At 44.2% G+C, this 19,607-nt stretch overlaps 1 protein-coding gene across 1 annotated transcript; it reads right to left on the minus strand.

Moving 5' to 3' along the window:
• Window positions 1-1,401: 1,401 nt before the first annotated feature.
• Window positions 1,402-18,296, minus strand: LOC123990755 (scavenger receptor class A member 3-like). Its single transcript, XM_046291585.1, has 8 exons — window positions 18,079-18,296; window positions 17,834-17,943; window positions 13,569-13,604; window positions 13,239-13,283; window positions 12,592-12,711; window positions 5,382-5,462; window positions 3,903-4,946; window positions 1,402-2,831 (listed from the first exon to the last, which is right to left on the minus strand). The coding sequence occupies exons 2-8, from the start codon at window positions 17,838-17,840 to the stop codon at window positions 2,386-2,388; spliced, it is 1,779 nt and encodes a 592-aa protein (XP_046147541.1). The 5' UTR covers window positions 17,841-17,943; window positions 18,079-18,296; the 3' UTR covers window positions 1,402-2,385.
• Window positions 18,297-19,607: the final 1,311 nt, after the last annotated feature.

The following is a 19,607-nucleotide window of genomic DNA, read 5'->3' on the forward strand; positions in this document are numbered from 1 at the left end:
CAACTGTTTCTGCCCAAATATGCAATTTTTAAAGACGCATCAAGCCAAAATCTTTCCCTACACACTGTGACTGTGAGTGATTTATGGTTGTACATGTGGTAATGGTTTTGAAAAGCTGCTGGAGGTCATATATCTTATGGCAGCTTGCACACCACATGTGCCAGTAACATGTGAAAGAGAAGCCATTTTAACACAGTGTCTTTTACACAGCCAGCCATTGAAATCAGACACACCTCCTCAAATTTAAACGCTGCAGTCTTTTCATATTGTCTTCAGGTTTTAAAGCTTTTTCATTTTACAATCTGTTTCCCACTGTAATATTGATGAGGTGAAAAGCTAAAGTGGTGGAATCCCTCTACACACTGCAAATCTGTATAACCACAAAAATGGGATTTGGGTGGATTTTAGGCGACGTTTTTGTTAAAGTTCACGTCCCTTAGATCTCACGAGACCTTGCATGTTTCAGAGAAGACAGACTGGCAGTGGGGGAATTAGAAAACTACTCAAGTAAAAGAGAAGGTCACCTAGTAAAACACTACTTGAGTAAAAGTGTAAAAGTATCTGGTTTTAAATGTACTTAAGTACAGTGGTGGAAAAAGTACTCAATACTTAATATTAAAGGGAAAATCCACTCAAAAACAAATTTTTGTATTTTTTCATTAGTCCATTGTTGATACAAGGTCCATTGTTGATACAAGGCCAAAATGTGTTGCAACAGGGGACTAATGAAAACCTATACAAAAATATTTTTCCTTTATGCAAACCAGACAGCACAATTTTCTTTATGTTTCTTTATGGACAGACAGGGGCACACTCCAACACTCAGACTTGATTTACAAACACATTATTTGTATTTAGTGAGTCTGCCAGACCAGAGGCAGTAGGGATAACAACATGTTATAACAACATGTTATATTGATTGATAGGTGCGTGAATTGGACCATATTGCTGTCCTGCCTGAGCATATTTGAAAATGTAACTAGTACTTTTGGGTGTCAGGGAAAATGTATGGAGTAAAAAGAACATATTTTCTTTAGGAATGTAGTGGAGTTAAAGTAAAAGTCATCAAAAATATAAATAATGAAGTACAGATACCCCCAAAAAACTACTTAAGTAGTACTTTAAAGATGTATTTTTACTTAAGTACTTTCCACCGATGGAGACTACATGTTACCAGCACGTCATTTGAAGCCATAATATCCACAGCTAATATTCTGTGCGGAATATAGGCCAAACATCTTGGACTGACTAGAACCCTTATTGACTCTCCTGGCAGCTACATCAGAGCCTTCTACCACACATAGATTGATAGTTCAAAATAGGTTTACATGAACCTTTTAAAGTTCAAATATGTAGAAGAATAGCAGAACCTTGTGAGTGCATGATGTCAATACACTTTGGTGAAGTAGAACGGTAGCATTTATTCAACATCTATAAGAATGACACAAGTATACAAAAATAGCGTCTCTTATCATTTGAACTTTTTAAATGTTTTGTACTTGCTATCAAAATACACAGATCTTCACACAGCTCTGATTATGTGCGGAGATGAATATGAATGGAAACACAACAAAAATGATGTATATTAGCTACACTAGAAAATCTGAAAACACAAATTGTTGGCATAAAACCAAAAATACGTCTTGTAAAAATATCTATATTTCAAAACCGTACCCTTTAAGTCATTTAGGAAATGTTCAATTACTGACTAACATACAATACATCCATAATTGTGTATCCAGGCAGACACCTTTGGTTCTTCAGCAATTTCATTCATCCCTTACCATTACACTCTATGACCTGTTGAATCATCTCAACTTCAGTCAGTGTTCAGAGAACCTGCTCCGAAACAGAAGAGATACAAAAGCAAACACGTAACAAATGACTGTAGTTTCTACACTTTAGAAAACCAAAAGTGCCATTGAATAGAATTTCATGTGTTAATGTTTCACAAATTAGTGTAAAAATCTATTGTTATTTAAATCCCCTCATGAAAGTGCATGGCATTGTAAACCTAGACCTTTATGAAGCCCCCAGGGTAGTGCTGTGGTTCCTTCAAACATACATTCAGCTGTATATGATACTGACAACTTGCAATGCATCTTTTTAAACTCAAGTCTTTTTGTTATCTTGTTATCAATGTCTCCTTTATACCCCTTCATACCTGAACATGGGCTGTGTGTATAGGCTCAATGGTGTGTCCATTGTGTGTCCAAGGAAAAGAATGGAGTAACATGAAGGGGAAGGCTTGAGAGTGAACTCTTCCATGCTCCATTCATTCCATCCTCTTCAATCATCCTCCATCCCTTTGCCAGGCTGCCAGTACTTCCCCACGTCCAATGGAGGCTCGTCCTGTCCTTGTTGTGTTCAGACACCAGAGGCCCCTCAAGACACCGTGTCTGGGTAAGCTGGCAGATCTGGTTGGCCAGGAATTCCGGGAGGCCCGTGTGGACCAACAGGCCCGGGCTTTCCTCTTGGGCCAGGCAGCCCGTGGAGCCCTGGGAGCCCTGCTTGGCCCTGTATTCCCAGTGGCCCTTTGGGACCTGGTATTCCATCCTTACCAATAGTACCCATGTCTCCCTTCTCGCCTCTCTCGCCACGTGGACCTGGTTGACCCAGAGAACCCTTCACCCCTTTGACGCCCACTCCGCCTCTGGCCCCTGTTGGCCCTGGCTCCCCCTGAGCTCCTTTAGGCCCGAAAGGGCCCTTCTCTCCCAGAGGACCACGGTTCCCTGCTGGGCCCTTGTCTCCTTTGTTTCCTGTCAGGCCAACTGGACCTTTGCCTCCTCCTTCCCCTCTGTTCCCCTTTGGACCAGGTGGGCCCGGTGCGCCTGTAAAGAGAAGAGTAGTGTTAGTGAGCACAGGTGACAGCAGTTGGGATAGAAAATGCATACAAAAAAGATAACATCTGAAATGTACTTAGAATTTCCATAACCTATCTGCAATGCCATACAAATTTCAAACATTTTGGAAAGATACAGTATCTTTGACAACCGAAAACCATGAAAGCAGGTCTCACATACAAAACATCAATAGATACAGTACATACTCAAGAGCCTTTCAGTTAAAGATGTTCTATACAATTCTGTCAACAAAGAGTATTGGGTATTGATCATAACTCTAAAAGCAGACTCTGTCATGAAGAGGAAGACATAATGCATTTGTATTGGTACTGTCCGACAGTGAGCTTATTTTAGCTACAGTGTCAAGGCTGGCTTTCCCATCACTCCATCAAACTATATATTAAACCTTAGCTTCTCATCTTTGGTGACCTCAATGTCTATAATCCTCCAATTAACAACACAATACTTCTACTAGACAAAATATTCATATTCAAAACGTAAAATTCTACATCTCTAACAACCAAACCTTTAAAAAAAAATGTTGACACCAATTTATCCTTGAACGTACAATTGCTTGTCTAGTTAAAAATAAAATTACAAATAAAATTAAAAAATGAACATTGTCCTCAGTTGTTATGGTTGTCTTGTTATTAATTGTATTTTTTTGTAAAAAGAAATATAATCCCCTTCAATCAGTGTAGATGAAGGGGAGGAGACAGTTTTAATTGTCTCACGGCTTAAAAATACTTCTTTAGACATGGATTGTGCGTGTGCCATTCAGATGGTAAATGGACAAGACAAAAATATGTAAGTGCCTTTGAACGGGGTATGATAGTAGGTGCCAGGAGCACCGGTTTGTGTCAAGAACTGCAATGCTGCAGCTTTTTCACAGTAAACTGTCCACCACCCAAAGGACATCCAGCCAACTTGACACAACTGTGGGAAGCATAGGAGTCAACATGGGCCAGCATCTCTGTGGAACACTTTTGACATGTTTTAAATGAAGATCTTTTAACAAAAGTGCATTTGGCAATGACATCAAAAACATCTCGGCTGTACCTTTGAGAATGGTGAAGTTCTGGATGAGCTGGGTGTGGTGCGTGTCCACTAGCTTCATCTCCTCCATGACCATGGACAGGTTCCTGGCGTCCACATCTAGACGGACACTCAGCAGCATGTACTGCTGCCTCAGGGTGACAGCCAGGTGCATCAGTAGCAGCACCGTGTTGTTCAGGTTCTGCAGGTCCTCCGTGTGGCTACCCATCCGTGTCTGGCATGACGTGCTCTCGATGTTGATGTACTTGTACATGCTCTGCACGTGGCTCACCGTGGCGTTGATGCTGGATGAGATGGTGTCGATCTCCATCTCGATGGAGTCCATGCGAGCATCCAGGGTGATGAACCTCTCGCCCGTCCGGTTCTGGTAGTACTTGGAGTGGTATTGGAGGTCGTGCATGTTCTCCTCATGCTCGTCCATGAAGGAGGTTACATTGTCCAGCTGCATCTGCAGGTTCATAACCTGCAGGGTGAGGTCGTGCACCATCTCCGAGCTCATGCTGATCCTCTGGTGTGTGGCCGAGATCCCACTCTGGATGCTCCTCACCGTCTGAGTGGTGGTGCTTGAGTTGGACTTCAGACCGCTCAATACCCGGCTGTAGTTCTGCCAGTCCACCGTCATCTTCTGCAGGACCAATGTCTCCTCATTGGTCTTCCTCTGCAGGGCGTCCATCCACAAGGAGTTGAGGGCCACCGTGGTATTGACCTGATTCATGGTGGCCTTGAGATCGTACTGATCCTGAGACAGAGTCTTCATGCTCTCGTCCGTCTCGGTGATGACCGCCTTCCAACCGTCCACCTGGTCTAAGTAACGCTCCAGGGACTGGTTGATGAGCCTGATGGACAGGGAGTAGTTCTGCATGTCTCGGGTCATCCTGCTTCTGGCTGCCTTCAGGGTCTGCTGGGTCTGGGAGGCCTGATCCAGGACCTGCTCCTGTCCCAATATCATTTTCTGGAGATCCTCAAACTCCCTCTTCAGCCTACTGATCTCCTCGCTGAAGTGGGCCATGTCGAAGCAGTCAGAGCAGTTTCTGGTAGTGCTGAGATCTGGGTAAGAAGCGATAACAATGTTATGATGATCAGTTCATTGATAATTTAGCCAAGATCAGAGTTATCTATGTGCAGTGCTTTCATAAATGATGGGCCAATGGAGGCAGCTGTAGTAGGTCATTGTTGAAGTCATATCCTGAGCTCTGTCTCTTCAGGGAGTTGACACAGCACAGGAGGCAGGCCATTAAGCTTGAAGAGCAGACCTTATTTGCTCAGACTTCATACTCAATCACCCATACAGTTACACTCAATGGGTGACATATTTTAAACAGAGACAACTCTTTTGGCAAAATACATATTTTGGAAATCTGCAGAAATGTCCAATATGTTCTATTAGTCATTGTTTACTTCTTGACTTTTCTGTCAGCAGCCACATTGGGAGGCGCTGCTTGCACAGCACATGTTGTCACATGATTAATAACGCTCTCTCACCTTGTATACTTTCTTGGACCTTAGTAATCTTCTTATGATAAAAGGATTCCTCTTCTGACAAGTTGTCGACCTTCCTAAATACTGATAAGACAAAGATCATTATGTAAATTAGACTTTCAGAATAATGAGAATGGAGGTTCCTATCTATGTAGGTATTGATACAGACTTAATACATGTGTTAAGACTAAGACCCAAATGAAGTTAGAGTGACAACACCACTCCATTGATAAAGAACCTTGCCCCCGAAACATGCCAGCACTCAGCAATGCACATCATTGAATGGAATTAAGATGCCGTCCTGAACCTTGTATTACAATAACAACAACACAGTTTGTTTCCATTACAAAGTACAGCACAAATAATGGAAATGGTTTGTACAGCAGGTTACTTCCCAGTCAACTATAATTCCCAGAAGAACAACAACCGTGCTTAAAGCACACTTTTAAGGACTCCTTGTTGCATATCATTTCCTAATCCTTGACTCTGGGGATTAATAACAGTTGTGTCATCGTCTGTTTTTTGCTCACAAGCGATTCCATATGTCCTCTACATACCACCTGTTATAGTGCATTAGGTCTCAGGGACGTTGATTTTACACAGCCTCTTACCAGTAATTGGCATTCTCCTGGTGTACTGGTGGACTTGAACTTCTTATTATAATCATGTCTGCTAGTTAGAGAGAGGTTGGTTAGGTTCTCCTGTGAGTTTTTTGTTGTTATATAACACAAATTCTTGGGGACTCTGAACAATGCAAAACAGATGTGCTGCACGATAAGGACATTTCTACATTTATAGTTTCTACATTTATAGGTCCATGTTTTTGTTCTCGCTCAATGTTTGGGGAGTTTTAACCAAACACAATTTTGGACATTTCACAATTAATGTTTACAGTGCTCTGTTCTTGTTTTGTTTTGCCTCAGTATTGCTGTGCTCTGCGTTGACATGAACTCAAGCAGACCCTGCTCCAGCCAATAAAATACGGTGCCACGGTGGTGTTGGAATCCCAGCCCTCTGTATCAGTGCTCTTGGAATTACACAAGAGCCCTGAGGGAGCTCTGGGCTGCTGTGAAAAAGAGATGTAGCGTTTTGAATCTCAATAATATTTTTGCCTAAATGCAAGTAACATCTGTAAGCACTTAAAACATTGTCAGACAGGTAAGAAATGGCAAATCAGATTGAAGTTGTATGTTCATTCGATCCTTGTTGGAAATTAAATGGCCCTTATATTTTAAAGAAAAAACCCTCAAGGCTTGAACCAAATCTCCCTCTCAGCTGTTAGTGTACAACATGGAGCACAAGTCAAGCATGACTAAAGAGAACAGATTCTTATTGTGTAGGAATGCCGGATGATGTGGAGCTTGAAGTAATGCACACATAATACCTGCAGGAACTCCACATCCCGGCCTTAAATGGCTAATTCAACAATCTGGATTTAATACAGCTTTCTTAGCTTAGTTATTATACTGAAAAAAATGTAAATACAACATATAAAGTGTTGGTCCCATGTTTCATGGGCTGAAATAAAAGATCCCAAAAATATGCACAGAAAGCTTATTTCTCTCAAATTTCGTGCACAAATTTGTTTAAATCCCTGTTAGTGAGCATTTCTCCTTTGCCAAGATAATCCATCCTCCTGACATGTGTGGCATATCAAGAAGCTGAATGAACGGCATGATCATTACACAAGTGCACTTTGTGCTGGAGACAATAAAAGGCCACTCTAAAATGTTGTCACACAACACAATGCCACAGATGTCTCAAGTTTTGAGGCATGCTGACTGCAGAAATATCCACCAGAGCTATGGCTGGAGAATGTAATGTTAATTTCTCTACCATAAGCCGCCTCCAATGTTGTTTTAGAGTATTTGGCATCACGTCCAACCGGCTTCACAACCGCAGACCACGTGTAACCATGCCAGCCCAGTACCTCCATATCCAGCTTCTTCACCTCCGGTATCGCCTATGACCAGCCACCCGGACAGCTGATGAAACTGTTGGTTTGCACAACCAAAGTATTTCTGCAGAAACTATCAGAAACCGTCTTAGGGAAGCTCATCTGCGTGCTCGTCATCCTCACTAGGGTCTTGACCTGACTGCAGTTTGGCATCATAACTGACTTCATTTGGCAAATGCTCACCTTCAATGGCATGCTGGAGAAGTGTGCCCTTCACGGATGAATTCCGGTTTCAACTGTACTGGTGGGTGAGTGGTTTGCTGATGCCAATGTTGTGAACAGAGTTCCCCATGGTGGTGGTGGGGTTATGGTATGGGCGGGCAGGCAGGCATAAGCTACAGATAACGAACACAATTTCATTTTATCGATGGCAATTTGAATGCACAGAGATACCGTAACGAGATCCTGAGGCTCATTGTCGGGCCATTCATCTGCCGCTATCACCTCATGTTTCAGCCCGATAATGCACGGCACCATGTCGCAAGGAACTTTACACAATTCCTGGAAGCTGAAAATGGCCCAGTTCTTCCATGGCCTGACATGTCACCCATTGAGCATGTTTGAGATACTCTGGATCGACAGTGTGTTCCAGTTCCCGCCAATATTCAGCAACTTCACACAGCCATTGAAGAGGAGAGGGACAGCATTCCACAGGCCACAATCAACAGCCTGATCAACTCTATGTGAAGGTGATGTGTCGCGCTGCATGAGTCAAATGGTGACCAGATACTGACTGGTTTTCTGATCCACACCCCTATGTGTTTTTAAGGTATCTGTGACCAACAGATGCATATCTGTATTCCCAGTCATATAAAATCCATAGATTAGGGCCAAATGCATTTATTTAAATTGATTGATTTCCTTATATGAATTCAGAAAACTCTTTGAAATTGTTGCATGTTGCATTTATATTTTTGTTCAGTATATATAGCAAACCTAACCAAAGTCGGTGGTGTAAAAGTGGGCCCAACACCCCAAAGGGACAGGAATCAGGGAGGCTTTTCCAAGTTCTCTCAGTGTGATTTGTTTGTTTGATTTGTCTAATCTTAGCAATTTTAGCAATTTCTTCTTAGCTAGCTACATAGCCGTCTTTGTATCAAAGATAATTGCGTAATTATCGCATTTCGTCGTCCTAACGTAGTCTTCACTGCTATTTGCCCAGCAGCTAGCCAGCTAGCAAACGTCCACCGAATAGCAGCACTGTAGAAACTATTACACTCAACTGAACGACTTGATTAGTGTAGTGTTAGCTAGCTACATAGCTGTCTTTGCTGTCTTCGTATCCAAGATAATTGTGTAGTTTTGAGTGTGTAGTCTTAGAGTGATTATCTTAATTTACCGAGGTTAGCTAGCCAGCTATTTGTCGTCCTTAACGTAGGAGACACTGCTAGCTAGCCAACAGCTAGCCAACGTCTTCCGAATAGAACAACCCGGTCGCATTCCGCTTCGCTCCACAGGTAGTATCACATTTTCATTTCATTTCATTACAGTACAACAGTTTGATTTGTTTGATCGTAGCTAGCTACATAGCTAGCTACATAGCAGTCTTTGTATCAAAGATAACTGTGTAGTCTAGAGCGATTTTCTAGGTTAGCTAGCCAGCTATTGTTGTTCTTTTAACGCAACGTAACGTAATCAACACTGCTAGCTAGCCAGCTAGCCCCCGAATAGCAGCACTGTAGAAACTATTACACTCAACGGAACGACTTGATTAGTGTAGTGTCAACAACGCAGCCATTGCCAGCTAGCCTACAAAGTCAACAATGCAGCCACTGCCAGCTAGCCTACTTCAGCAGTACTGTATCATTTTAATCATTTTAGTCAATAAGATTCTTGCTACGTAAGCTTAACTTTCTGAACATTCGAGACGTGTAGTCCACTTGTCATTCCAATCTCCTTTGCATTAGCGTAGCCTCTTCTGTAGCCTGTCAACTATGTGTCTGTCTATCCCTGTTCTCTCCTCTCTGCACAGACCATACAAACGCTCCACACCGTGTGGCCGCGGCCACCCTAATCTGGTGGTCCCAGCGCGCACGACCCACGTGGAGTTCCAGGTCTCCGGTAGCCTCTGGAACTGCCGATCTGCGGCCAACAAGGCAGAGTTCATCTCAGCCTATGCCTCCCTCCAGTCCCTCGACTTCTTGGCACTGACGGAAACATGGATCACCACAGATAACACTGCTACTCCCACTGCTCTCTCTTCGTCCGCCCACGTGTTCTTGCACACCCCGAGAGCTTCTGGTCAGCGGGGTGGTGGCACCGGGATCCTCATCTCTCCCAAGTGGTCATTCTCTCTTTCTCCCCTTACCCATCTGTCTATCGCCTCCTTTGAATTCCATGCTGTCACAGTTACCAGCCCTTTCAAGCTTAACATCCTTATCATTTATCGCCCTCCAGGTTCCCTCGGAGAGTTCATCAATGAGCTTGATGCCTTGATAAGCTCCTTTCCTGAGGACGGCTCACCTCTCACAGTTCTGGGCGACTTTAACCTCCCCACGTCTACCTTTGACTCATTACTCTCTGCCTCCTTCTTTCCACTCCTCTCCTCCTTTGACCTCACCCTCTCACCTTCCCCCCCTACTCACAAGGCAGGCAATACGCTCGACCTCATCTTTACTAGATGCTGTTCTTCCACTAGCCTCATTGCAACTCCCCTCCAAGTCTCCGACCACCACCTTGTATCCTTTTCCCTCTCGCTCTCATCCAACACTTCCCACACTGCCCCTACTCGGATGGTATCGCGCCGTCCCAACCTTCGCTCTCTCTCCCCCGCTACTCTCTCCTCTTCCATCCTATCATCTCTTCCCTCTGCTCAAACCTTCTCCAACCTATCTCCTGATTCTGCCTCCTCAACCCTCCTCTCCTCCCTCTCTGCATCCTTTGACTCTCTATGTCCCCTATCCTCCAGGCCGGCTCAGTCCTCCCCTCCCGCTCCGTGGCTCGACGACTCATTGCGAGCTCACAGAACAGGGCTCCGGGCAGCCGAGCGGAAATGGAGGAAAACTCGCCTCCCTGCGGACCTGGCATCCTTTCACTCCCTCCTCTCTACATTTTTCTCCTCTGTCTCTGCTGCTAAAGCCACTTTCTACCACTCTAAATTCCAAGCATCTGCCTCTAACCCTAGGAAGCTCTTTGCCACCTTCTCCTCCCTCCTGAATCCTCCTCCCCCCCCCCCTCCTCCCTCTCTGCAGATGACTTCGTCAACCATTTTGAAAAGAAGGTCGATGACATCCGATCCTCGTTTGCTAAGTCAAACGACACCGCTGGTTCTGCTCACACTGCCCTACCCTGTGCTCTGACCTCTTTCTCCCCTCTCTCTCCAGATTAAATCTCGCGTCTTGTGACGGCCGGCCGCCCAACAACCTGCCCGCTTGACCCTATCCCCTCCTCTCTTCTCCAGACCATTTCCGGAGACCTTCTCCCTTACCTCACCTCGCTCATCAACTCATCCCTGACCGCTGGCTACGTCCCTTCCATCTTCAAGAGAGCGAGAGTTGCACCCCTTCTGAAAAAACCTACACTCGATCCCTCCGATGTCAACAACTACAGACCAGTATCCCTTCTTTCTTTTCTCTCCAAAACTCTTGAACGTGCCGTCCTTGGCCAGCTCTCCTGCTATCTCTCTCAGAATGACCTTCTTGATCCAAATCAGTCAGGTTTCAAGACTAGTCATTCAACTGAGACTGCTCTTCTCTGTATCACGGAGGCGCTCCGCACTGCTAAAGCTAACTCTCTCTCCTCTGCTCTCATCCTTCTAGACCTATCGGCTGCCTTCGATACTGTGAACCATCAGATCCTCCTCTCCACCCTCTACGAGTTGGGCATCTCCGGCGCGGCCCACGCTTGGATTGCGTCCTACCTGACAGGTCGCTCCTACCAGGTGGCGTGGCGAGAATCTGTCTCCTCACCACTCGCTCTCACCACTGGTGTCCCCCAGGGCTCTGTTCTAGGCCCTCTCCTATTCTCGCTATACACCAAGTCACTTGGCTCTGTCATAACCTCACATGGTCTCTCCTATCATTGCTATGCAGATGACACACAATTAATCTTCTCCTTTCCCCCTTCTGATGACCAGGTGGCGAATCGCATCTCTGCATGTCGGGCAGACATATCAGTGTGGATGACGGATCACCACCTCAAGCTGAACCTCGGCAAGACGGAGCTGCTCTTCCTCCCGGGGAAGGACTGCCCGTTCCATGATCTCGCCATCACGGTTGACAACTCCATTGTGTCCTCCTCCCAGAGCGCTAAGAACCTTGGCGTGATCCTGGACAACACCCTGTCGTTCTCAACTAACATCAAGGCGGTGGCCCGTTCCTGTAGGTTCATGCTCTACAACATCCACAGAGTACGACCCTGCCTCACACAGGAAGCGACGCAGGTCCTAATCCAGGCACTTGTCATCTCCCGTCTGGATTACTGCAACTCGCTGTTGGCTGGGCTCCCTGCCTGTACCATTAAACCCCTACAACTCATCCAGAACGCCGCAGCCCGTCTGGTGTTCAACCTTCCCAAGTTCTCTCACGTCACCCCGCTCCTCCGCTCTCTCCACTGGCTTCCAGTTGAAGCTCGCATCCGCTACAAGACCATGGTGCTTGCCTACGGAGCTGTGAGGGGAACGGCACCTCAGTACCTCCAGGCTCTGATCAGGCCCTACACCCAAACAAGGGCACTGCGTTCATCCACCTCTGGCCTGCTCGCCTCCCTACCACTGAGGAAGTATAGTTCCCGCTCAGCCCAGTCAAAACTGTTCGCTGCTCTGGCCCCCCAATGGTGGAACAAACTCCCTCACGACGCCAGGACAGCGGAGTCAATCACCACCTTCCGGAGACACCTGAAACCCCACCTCTTTAAGGAATACCTAGGATAGGATAAAGTATTCCTTCTCACCCCCCCTCCTTAAAAGATTTAGATGCACTATTGTAAAGTGGCTGCTCCACTGGATGTCATAAGGTGAACGCACCAATTTGTAAGTCGCTCTGGATAAGAGCGTCTGCAAAATTGCCTTAAATGTAAATGTAATTCAATTCAACTACTATTACGGACATATTATTCCAGGGATTAAAAACATGAATACACATTTTCCTGTATCCTAGTGGCCTTGCAATCATAATCCTATAAAAAGCACAACGTGGAAAACAATAACTACTCATATTTGTACAATACAAGCTATTAACAGACTCATAAATGTCCCTGGCATGGAGGATAACCAAGAGCACTGTACTGGAACGGTGGTGTGATATCATAGTTACTCACCTAGTGATGCCAGCACTGCCACTGCTATGATCAGGAAGACAAAGAAACCGTAGAGCACTTTGACAGCCAGCTGCAGAGAATATGTCTTCTGGCATTTCACACAGCCACCTCTGGTTCTTCCTGCAATCAGAAGCATGGGGCTTTAGTCTCTCTTACATAACATCAGCTGGTTAGAGGGCAGAGAGGAAGGGAAATACCTGTCTTAACCCTGACACTGTGTGGATTGTGCATGACTAATTACTGAACTAGCGTCTGGTTTTGGTTGTGTGGAGAAGGACTAAGGAGGGATATCAGAAACAGATGTACAATGCACGCATATAAACAAAGCAGTGATCACAAGTGTACTGTATGAAGACACACGCAGATCTTTACACAAACAGGGTACACACATAGCCCAATGTGCACACAATACGCCCTAGATGGATATTCTGCCGTTATTGTTCAAAGTGTTGCTGTCGTTAGGGGACTTTGTCGTAGATTTATGACTAACATCAAAAACAATACTCAAAACCACTCTATAAAAAGAGAGTGCCATCTCAATTGCCCCAAATAAGTCTTGCTTGCCTAGCCACATAACAAGGCACATAAACAAAAATGCATAGCAATAAAATGTCTGTGTGTGGTATAATTTGGGCCATGTTTCTCACCTCGAAAGGAAGGCATCTCTTCTTCCTCCCCAGTAAGATCATCCTCTGACAAGCAGAGAAGAAACATGAGTCACTGTTATGGAAATGCCTGATACCATCACACACCTCAGCTCATGCCAGCATTCATTCACTTTTTACTTAAACACAGCTTCCTACTGGGCTCCTTAACCCTCTCCTTAATCCAACTACTTCCACCATGCAGGCATGCAATAGTACAGTAGGCCTACTAGATTTTCCAAAGCCAGGATATCAACAAACAGATTTGTCACACCATTCTGGCTTCAGGACTAGAGGATAGTTCAGGACACTGACATGCATGTTTATCCTCACCTTTAAAGAGCTGGTTCTCGTATCCGGAATAGCTTTCTGGAAAACAGATGGAGAGACTTGAAATGCATGTTCACAGATTAAGGTTAATAGTCTATAACTTGAAGCTTTCTTGGGGGAACAACTCACACATTTTATTACAGTGCTCAAAAATGGCTAAATACGAGGCGAAATTGAATACGCCCCCGCAGCCACCTCTACCATCCAAGACACAAAACATTCAACTCGGGGCTCAATATGAGCGTGAGATCATACTTGGCTGCCATCTTATAGAAACATCATTATGCGAATTGAAAAAGAGATTGTTTTGGTCAGGTAAGTATGTAGGAGCTGTCAGATAAAGGGCCCCATAGCAGCACAATATGATTCACCAGAGTGAGGCTTGTGTGTGTTGCTAGCTGGGCTGGATGTAGTGGCGTCACCCATTTCCACTTCAATGTGGTAGAGGGGCCAGTGGGACACATCAGACTGATGCCAAAGAGAAGTGTCAAGCCAAGACCTGAATTTGGATTTAATTTGTGTTTAAATGGCTTCTTGCTGGGCACAAATGAACTGGTAATGCTGACATAATAGAGCTATAACGTTACTGTATCTCATTTGCTGTACCACAGTGCATACCTGTAAACTGGACCTTCAATTGATTAATGATCATCTGAAGGATTACTGAGGTTTGTAGCCTAAAACTGCTCATACCATTAGAGTCCACAGCTCTCTTACTGAGGTACAAGAGCCCCAAAAGTAAAGAACATCACTCAGTTGAGTCTCTGTTCAGTGTTTTTCATCACCGTCTTTTTCCCTTAATATTAAATTCAGCTGATGATGCTGTATTTTTCCAGCTCTGGATATTTCATCTCTGCTGTGCTGTGCTTTGTGTGCAGTGTGAGAGGAATGCAGTGAACTCTGAGGTGAGGGTGTTTATGTGTGCTGCCTGCTAGAGCAGCTGAAGTCAGGCCAGATGAAGAGGCTGAGTCTGAAATGCAGAGATGTGTGGACCAGTGAAAGAGAGCGAGAATGGGTCTGGAATGGGCCCAGCTGCCTGCTGCAGGCCTCAGACTTCACATTTCCCTGTCAGCCATACAGATGGCTCTAAGCTAAACCTGGGCCTCCACTGCTCTCCCGGCTCTGCCAACGGAGGAAAGGATTCGGTCGTCCTGCCCTCCCTGTCTAAAGCCCCGCATTACCGTCGTTGGAAAACATGACCCTCAAGTCAATCAGGAACTCTAGCTCTCCAACCTACACAGAGGAGAGCAGACCACTGCCTGCCTGCGAGGCCACGGAAGCACTTCACCAGCATAATCACCAGACGTGTTTTTAAGATAGAATCAGGCACGCAGTTGAGGGCACTATTGGTCAGTGTTCATTAGAATGGAAAGCGTTGAAAGTTATTTAAATGTGGTTGGTTTTACGTGTATGTAGAGCCAGCGTTCCATTGCAAATATGAGCACAGGTGCATTTGGAGGAAAAATCATCATGAATGGAGTGTCCTCTCCAAAAACTTTGTAATACAATAACATATATGCTGGGGGAGGGACATTTCTGAATAGTGTCTCCAGCAGGTATGTCCATCAGATCTTCTTACTAAGGTCGGTCATTCTTGCAATGCTAAGCTAAGAACCCAAATAGCCACGTTGAATGTGCATAAACATCAAACTTACTCCACTGAAAATAGAATCATCCCTACCTATCATTAGTTTTTCAAAATAGATCATTTGGAATGTGTATTTGATTATATGTTCTCTGTTTTAACAGTGTATACTGTATAGAAAGCAGTGACCATGTAACCAACCCTCTGTCCACTGTAGTACTTGCCAAATATACCTCTCAGGTTCTGTGCTACAGTTCTTGAACTGTGGTAATGTGTTAAAACCTCTCATGAACTGAAAGTAATGAAAATCATCTTTATTAGGTTTAAATAATCATCCCAATACTTCAGGCATGCCTCAGCTACAACTACGGAGACAATTGAATTTCAACAGCCGACAAACTTGTGAGCGGTGAGAAATTGACACAGCGATGCATGGAGAGGATTAGAGATGAAAAACATTCAGAATGTTTCAGTTCTAAGGCAATCGTTTTGACTCTAAGAAGGAGGAAGCAATAGGGTTAATTTGTCTCACGGCCAGATGTCTTACAATACGTAGCCACCCACATGTTGAGCTCTTTCAAAACACCTCGGCAAGAACATTAGAGGCAATGACTGCGTTACATACTGTAGTCCTCTTCGGTGCTTCTCAAAATATAGTTGATTATTTGTAACCACATGCACATGAATACCCACGTAGTAGGTGTAAGGGTAAGTTTGACAAGCTGGCTAATAATCGAGTTGTCACATGTTAGTCTAAATAGTCAAATTATTTAACACTGTAACCTAAGAAAGGGTCTGGAAGAGAGGTCCATACAGAACTGCTGATAAGGCAAGGCCAATGTTGACTGCCTAATGATGGTCAAATGATGACACCCCAGGGAGAGGAACTGGAGTCAGTAAAGTGGGTTCTGTTTCCACAATAGGACAGCCACTTAGTTGGCTGACCCATATCTAATGATGCTATGACTGTATAATAGTCTATAGTCTAACCTGACACCTCCATCAGCATGACATGGCCCAATGTTTCTATTTCCAGTGCATTTGTTCTGCATATTAAATCATCACCAATGTGCATGTGAAATACACAGTGAACAAAGAGAAGGTTATTGGTCTTTCAGTCTGTCCTCCCACGCACATTGTTGTTGTGAACTTTAGGCCACACTGAGCAAGAACATGACACCAGTCAATTCCCTGCAAGTCTACAAACCTCAGGATTTGTCAATGCTTGTGGTTACCTTACTGTGTTCTTTCTTAGGTTTACATTCGGCAGTGGATTTCTGAACTCTACACTTACAGCAATCTCTTCATATCAACCTAGAATATGTAACCCAGAGCTTGGATTCCACACACATTTAGATGTGGCGCAGGGAATATCCAGATTTGTTTGACTACTGAGTACAAGCTTTGGCTCAAAAGGTTATGTTGTCCTGTCTTTTAACAGAGGCAACGGGCAATCCATCCTCCACATGAACAAAGGCCAAGACTGAAAACAAATTCTATAGTGTACTGGTTGAAATGTCCCCTTGAATGGAGTTCACTTAAATCTTTGAACATGAATACCTAAAACCCTAAACCCAAGAGACACGAGATGGGGTTGCTCCAGAACCAAAGGGGCCTCAACTAATAAAGACAAGTGCCTTCACAAGCCACTGTTGACAGCCAACTGTTTTAGATGAACTTCCAAGGGAACGCGTGGTTCCTTTCAAAGCAATGAAATGCCTGGAATGTATTGATCCAAATGATCACAAACACCCCCCTTTACTGTGGTTCATCTGTACTGGAGTGAGAGATGTTGACTAGAAATCAAATTATACTATAAACATGCCCTCATTTTCACCAGGAAAACGCTTTGGACATCTCATGATAGAAACAGACTAGTAATACTAACAAGGGTCTTGTTCTGTAGTCTAATGAACTTCTCTCTTGCAATCGCAGTAGTTTTCTATAAAAACGACCTTTCATTGTCATGTGCCAAATAATTCTGACTGAATGTCTATGTCGAAGGAATACATTTGTCTTTCCAGATTAGAGGTGCTGTGTTAAACAGTCCTATTCATATACTTGTATGGCAGTCTGTGTCTCCAGTCAGAGTTCTTTCTACTTCACTGTACTATATGAGCCAACCACACACCTGCTGCTTCCACTACAGAGGTGCCTCCTTCCTGTTTTACATTAGGAATGTTAGACTGCATGTTTGGAGCTCTAAGGGAGCACGCTCCTAACAAGACAAGAGGAGACCTCCTACCTGTGTGTTCCCCTGTAAATACCTCAACACTTAATAAGACCTTCAAAGCTAAAGCCATGTCGCTACTCTCCAATTCTCCAAGAGGACTCCTCAGATCTCTCAGCCTCTTCAAAGCTCCTTAAGAGTCTTATTTCATGCATTGTTGACAAAAGTTAGTATTCACATGTTATCCTTTCAATAGGGCTCCAATAAGATCTTTAAAAGAAGCCCAAAAGCAAATGTGCGGCTGCTGAAAATGGAGAGCTTTTGAAAAGGGTGGATGTTCCACATCATTCTCACTGGATCCTGAGGTACTGGTCTTAAAAGCAAGCTGTGTGCACATTTGTGTGCAACTGGTGCACTTTAAGTCTCCAACATAATATATTCTATTCCTCCACAGCAGGCAGTAGTCTGAAGTCTAATACAGCATCAACAGAGAATAATCAAAAGCCACTTTACCTTTCATGGTGATTCTTCAAGGCAGCTTTGGTGAGGATGTGAGGAATTTGTTGCCCGGACAACCGCCTCTAACTGTCCTAGTCTCTCTTCTCTGCAGAAAAAGTCTCCTCCTGGACAAGTAACGAAAGAACTGTGTCAGTCATCCATAGGACTTACCTGTTCATTTACAACTGCTATATATCCAGCCAGACGTTTCTCTAAATAACTAGAGTAGGAATTCTTCAAGCATGGGCTCTCTCTCTTACCAGCAACTTCTCACTTGAACTGCAGCTCGCATACATAAAACAGTCTAGCTCTATTAGTGCATGGAGACTACCCGGCTACATGCTACAGTTAGTCTGCTTAAAGGCAGCTGCTCCTCCTGCCTCTCTCCGTCAGAGCCAGAAGAAACTAATACCTTGGACAGTAACCATCTGCAGCTTGGGGAAACATGACTAGGAGAGAGGGAGGGACGGAGAGAGGGAGGGAGAGAGATGGAAGGGGGACTGTGAGAGGGGAAGAAGAGGCAGGGGAGGAGGGTGCACAGATAGCAATTAGCTTGGGCTGCAGAACGGACTAACAACTGTTTTAACATGGAGGAATGGGCACCTTTACTGCCTATGGCCTCCCTCCGCTGTTCAAAGTGAAATACTTTTCTCCATGTCTGACATGTCAGGGGTAATTCATGTCCAGAAGAAAAGAGGCAAACCTCAAGTAATTTCAGAAACCATGTCGTTGAATGGTTATAGACCACTTTAGAAGATAAACATCAGCTTAATTTACTTATAATACAATGTATCCCTCAATTTGTCATGGAGTGAGATGATCTGTCAGTAGACTTATAATGGCACATTGGATTTTCAACCCAGCCTTACTTATTTACATCGAATACAAACCCTTACCGTTTATCCTGATTATGAGGGAGGAAAGTACATTTGCTCAAATTAAATCACCAACAGTCCAGAATCATTTATTCACGAGAACATAACCGCAGTGTTCGATGAGTAAATCACAGAGCTGGAACATCAGACCAGGAATGCACAATGGGACATCAGAGGGGTTTATTCGCCAGTTGGCCTGACACTTTCAAAAACACCAGCGTCCCTCATTGCATATTATTTTGGAATTTAAATGGAATAGTTTCTCAGTATGCAGTTTCCTAATTAATAACAAATACCACCTAATTACCCTCCATATGGGTGCATTATTAGCCATGGGTCATGCAATGCCAACTATTGTATCAATTATTCCCAACAATGGTATCATTATATCATGATGCTATAATGTTAGCAGGATGAACTCTTGCACCAGACCAGAGGAAGAGCAGATGCTTCTCTGTGAACCATATGGGCAGTAGTCACATCAACAGTCACCAGGATACGGATGACTGAGGAAGTACAGAGAGGATCTGGACAGGGCAGGAGGAAGTTAATCCCATCACTGAACAATTTCAAGATTATTACTCTAGCTAAATGAGCTCATTTTTCTCTCTCCTCTAATTGAACCTTTTAGTTGGCTCCTTCTCTCCTGGTACCTCAGGGCCCATACAGAGTCAATGATCGAGTTGCTCTAATGGAGTCCATCTATACGTTCCAACAGAAACCCTTTCATTGCTTTTGTCCACTTTGGTCCATTCTCAACAGATTTTTGTGATTGTTTTAGTCTTATTCTGCTCTACTGATGTTTTTCAATATGCAGTGAGTACAGAATGTTGTGACCTTGGATGGGAATCATTACCAGCCAGTATATCAATGGATGGATAAGCATTGCAAGATGCTCAGATAATCCTCTCGTT

Source organism: Oncorhynchus gorbuscha, linkage group LG12 (assembly GCF_021184085.1).
Source record: "Oncorhynchus gorbuscha isolate QuinsamMale2020 ecotype Even-year linkage group LG12, OgorEven_v1.0, whole genome shotgun sequence".
NCBI lineage: Eukaryota > Metazoa > Chordata > Actinopteri > Salmoniformes > Salmonidae > Oncorhynchus > Oncorhynchus gorbuscha.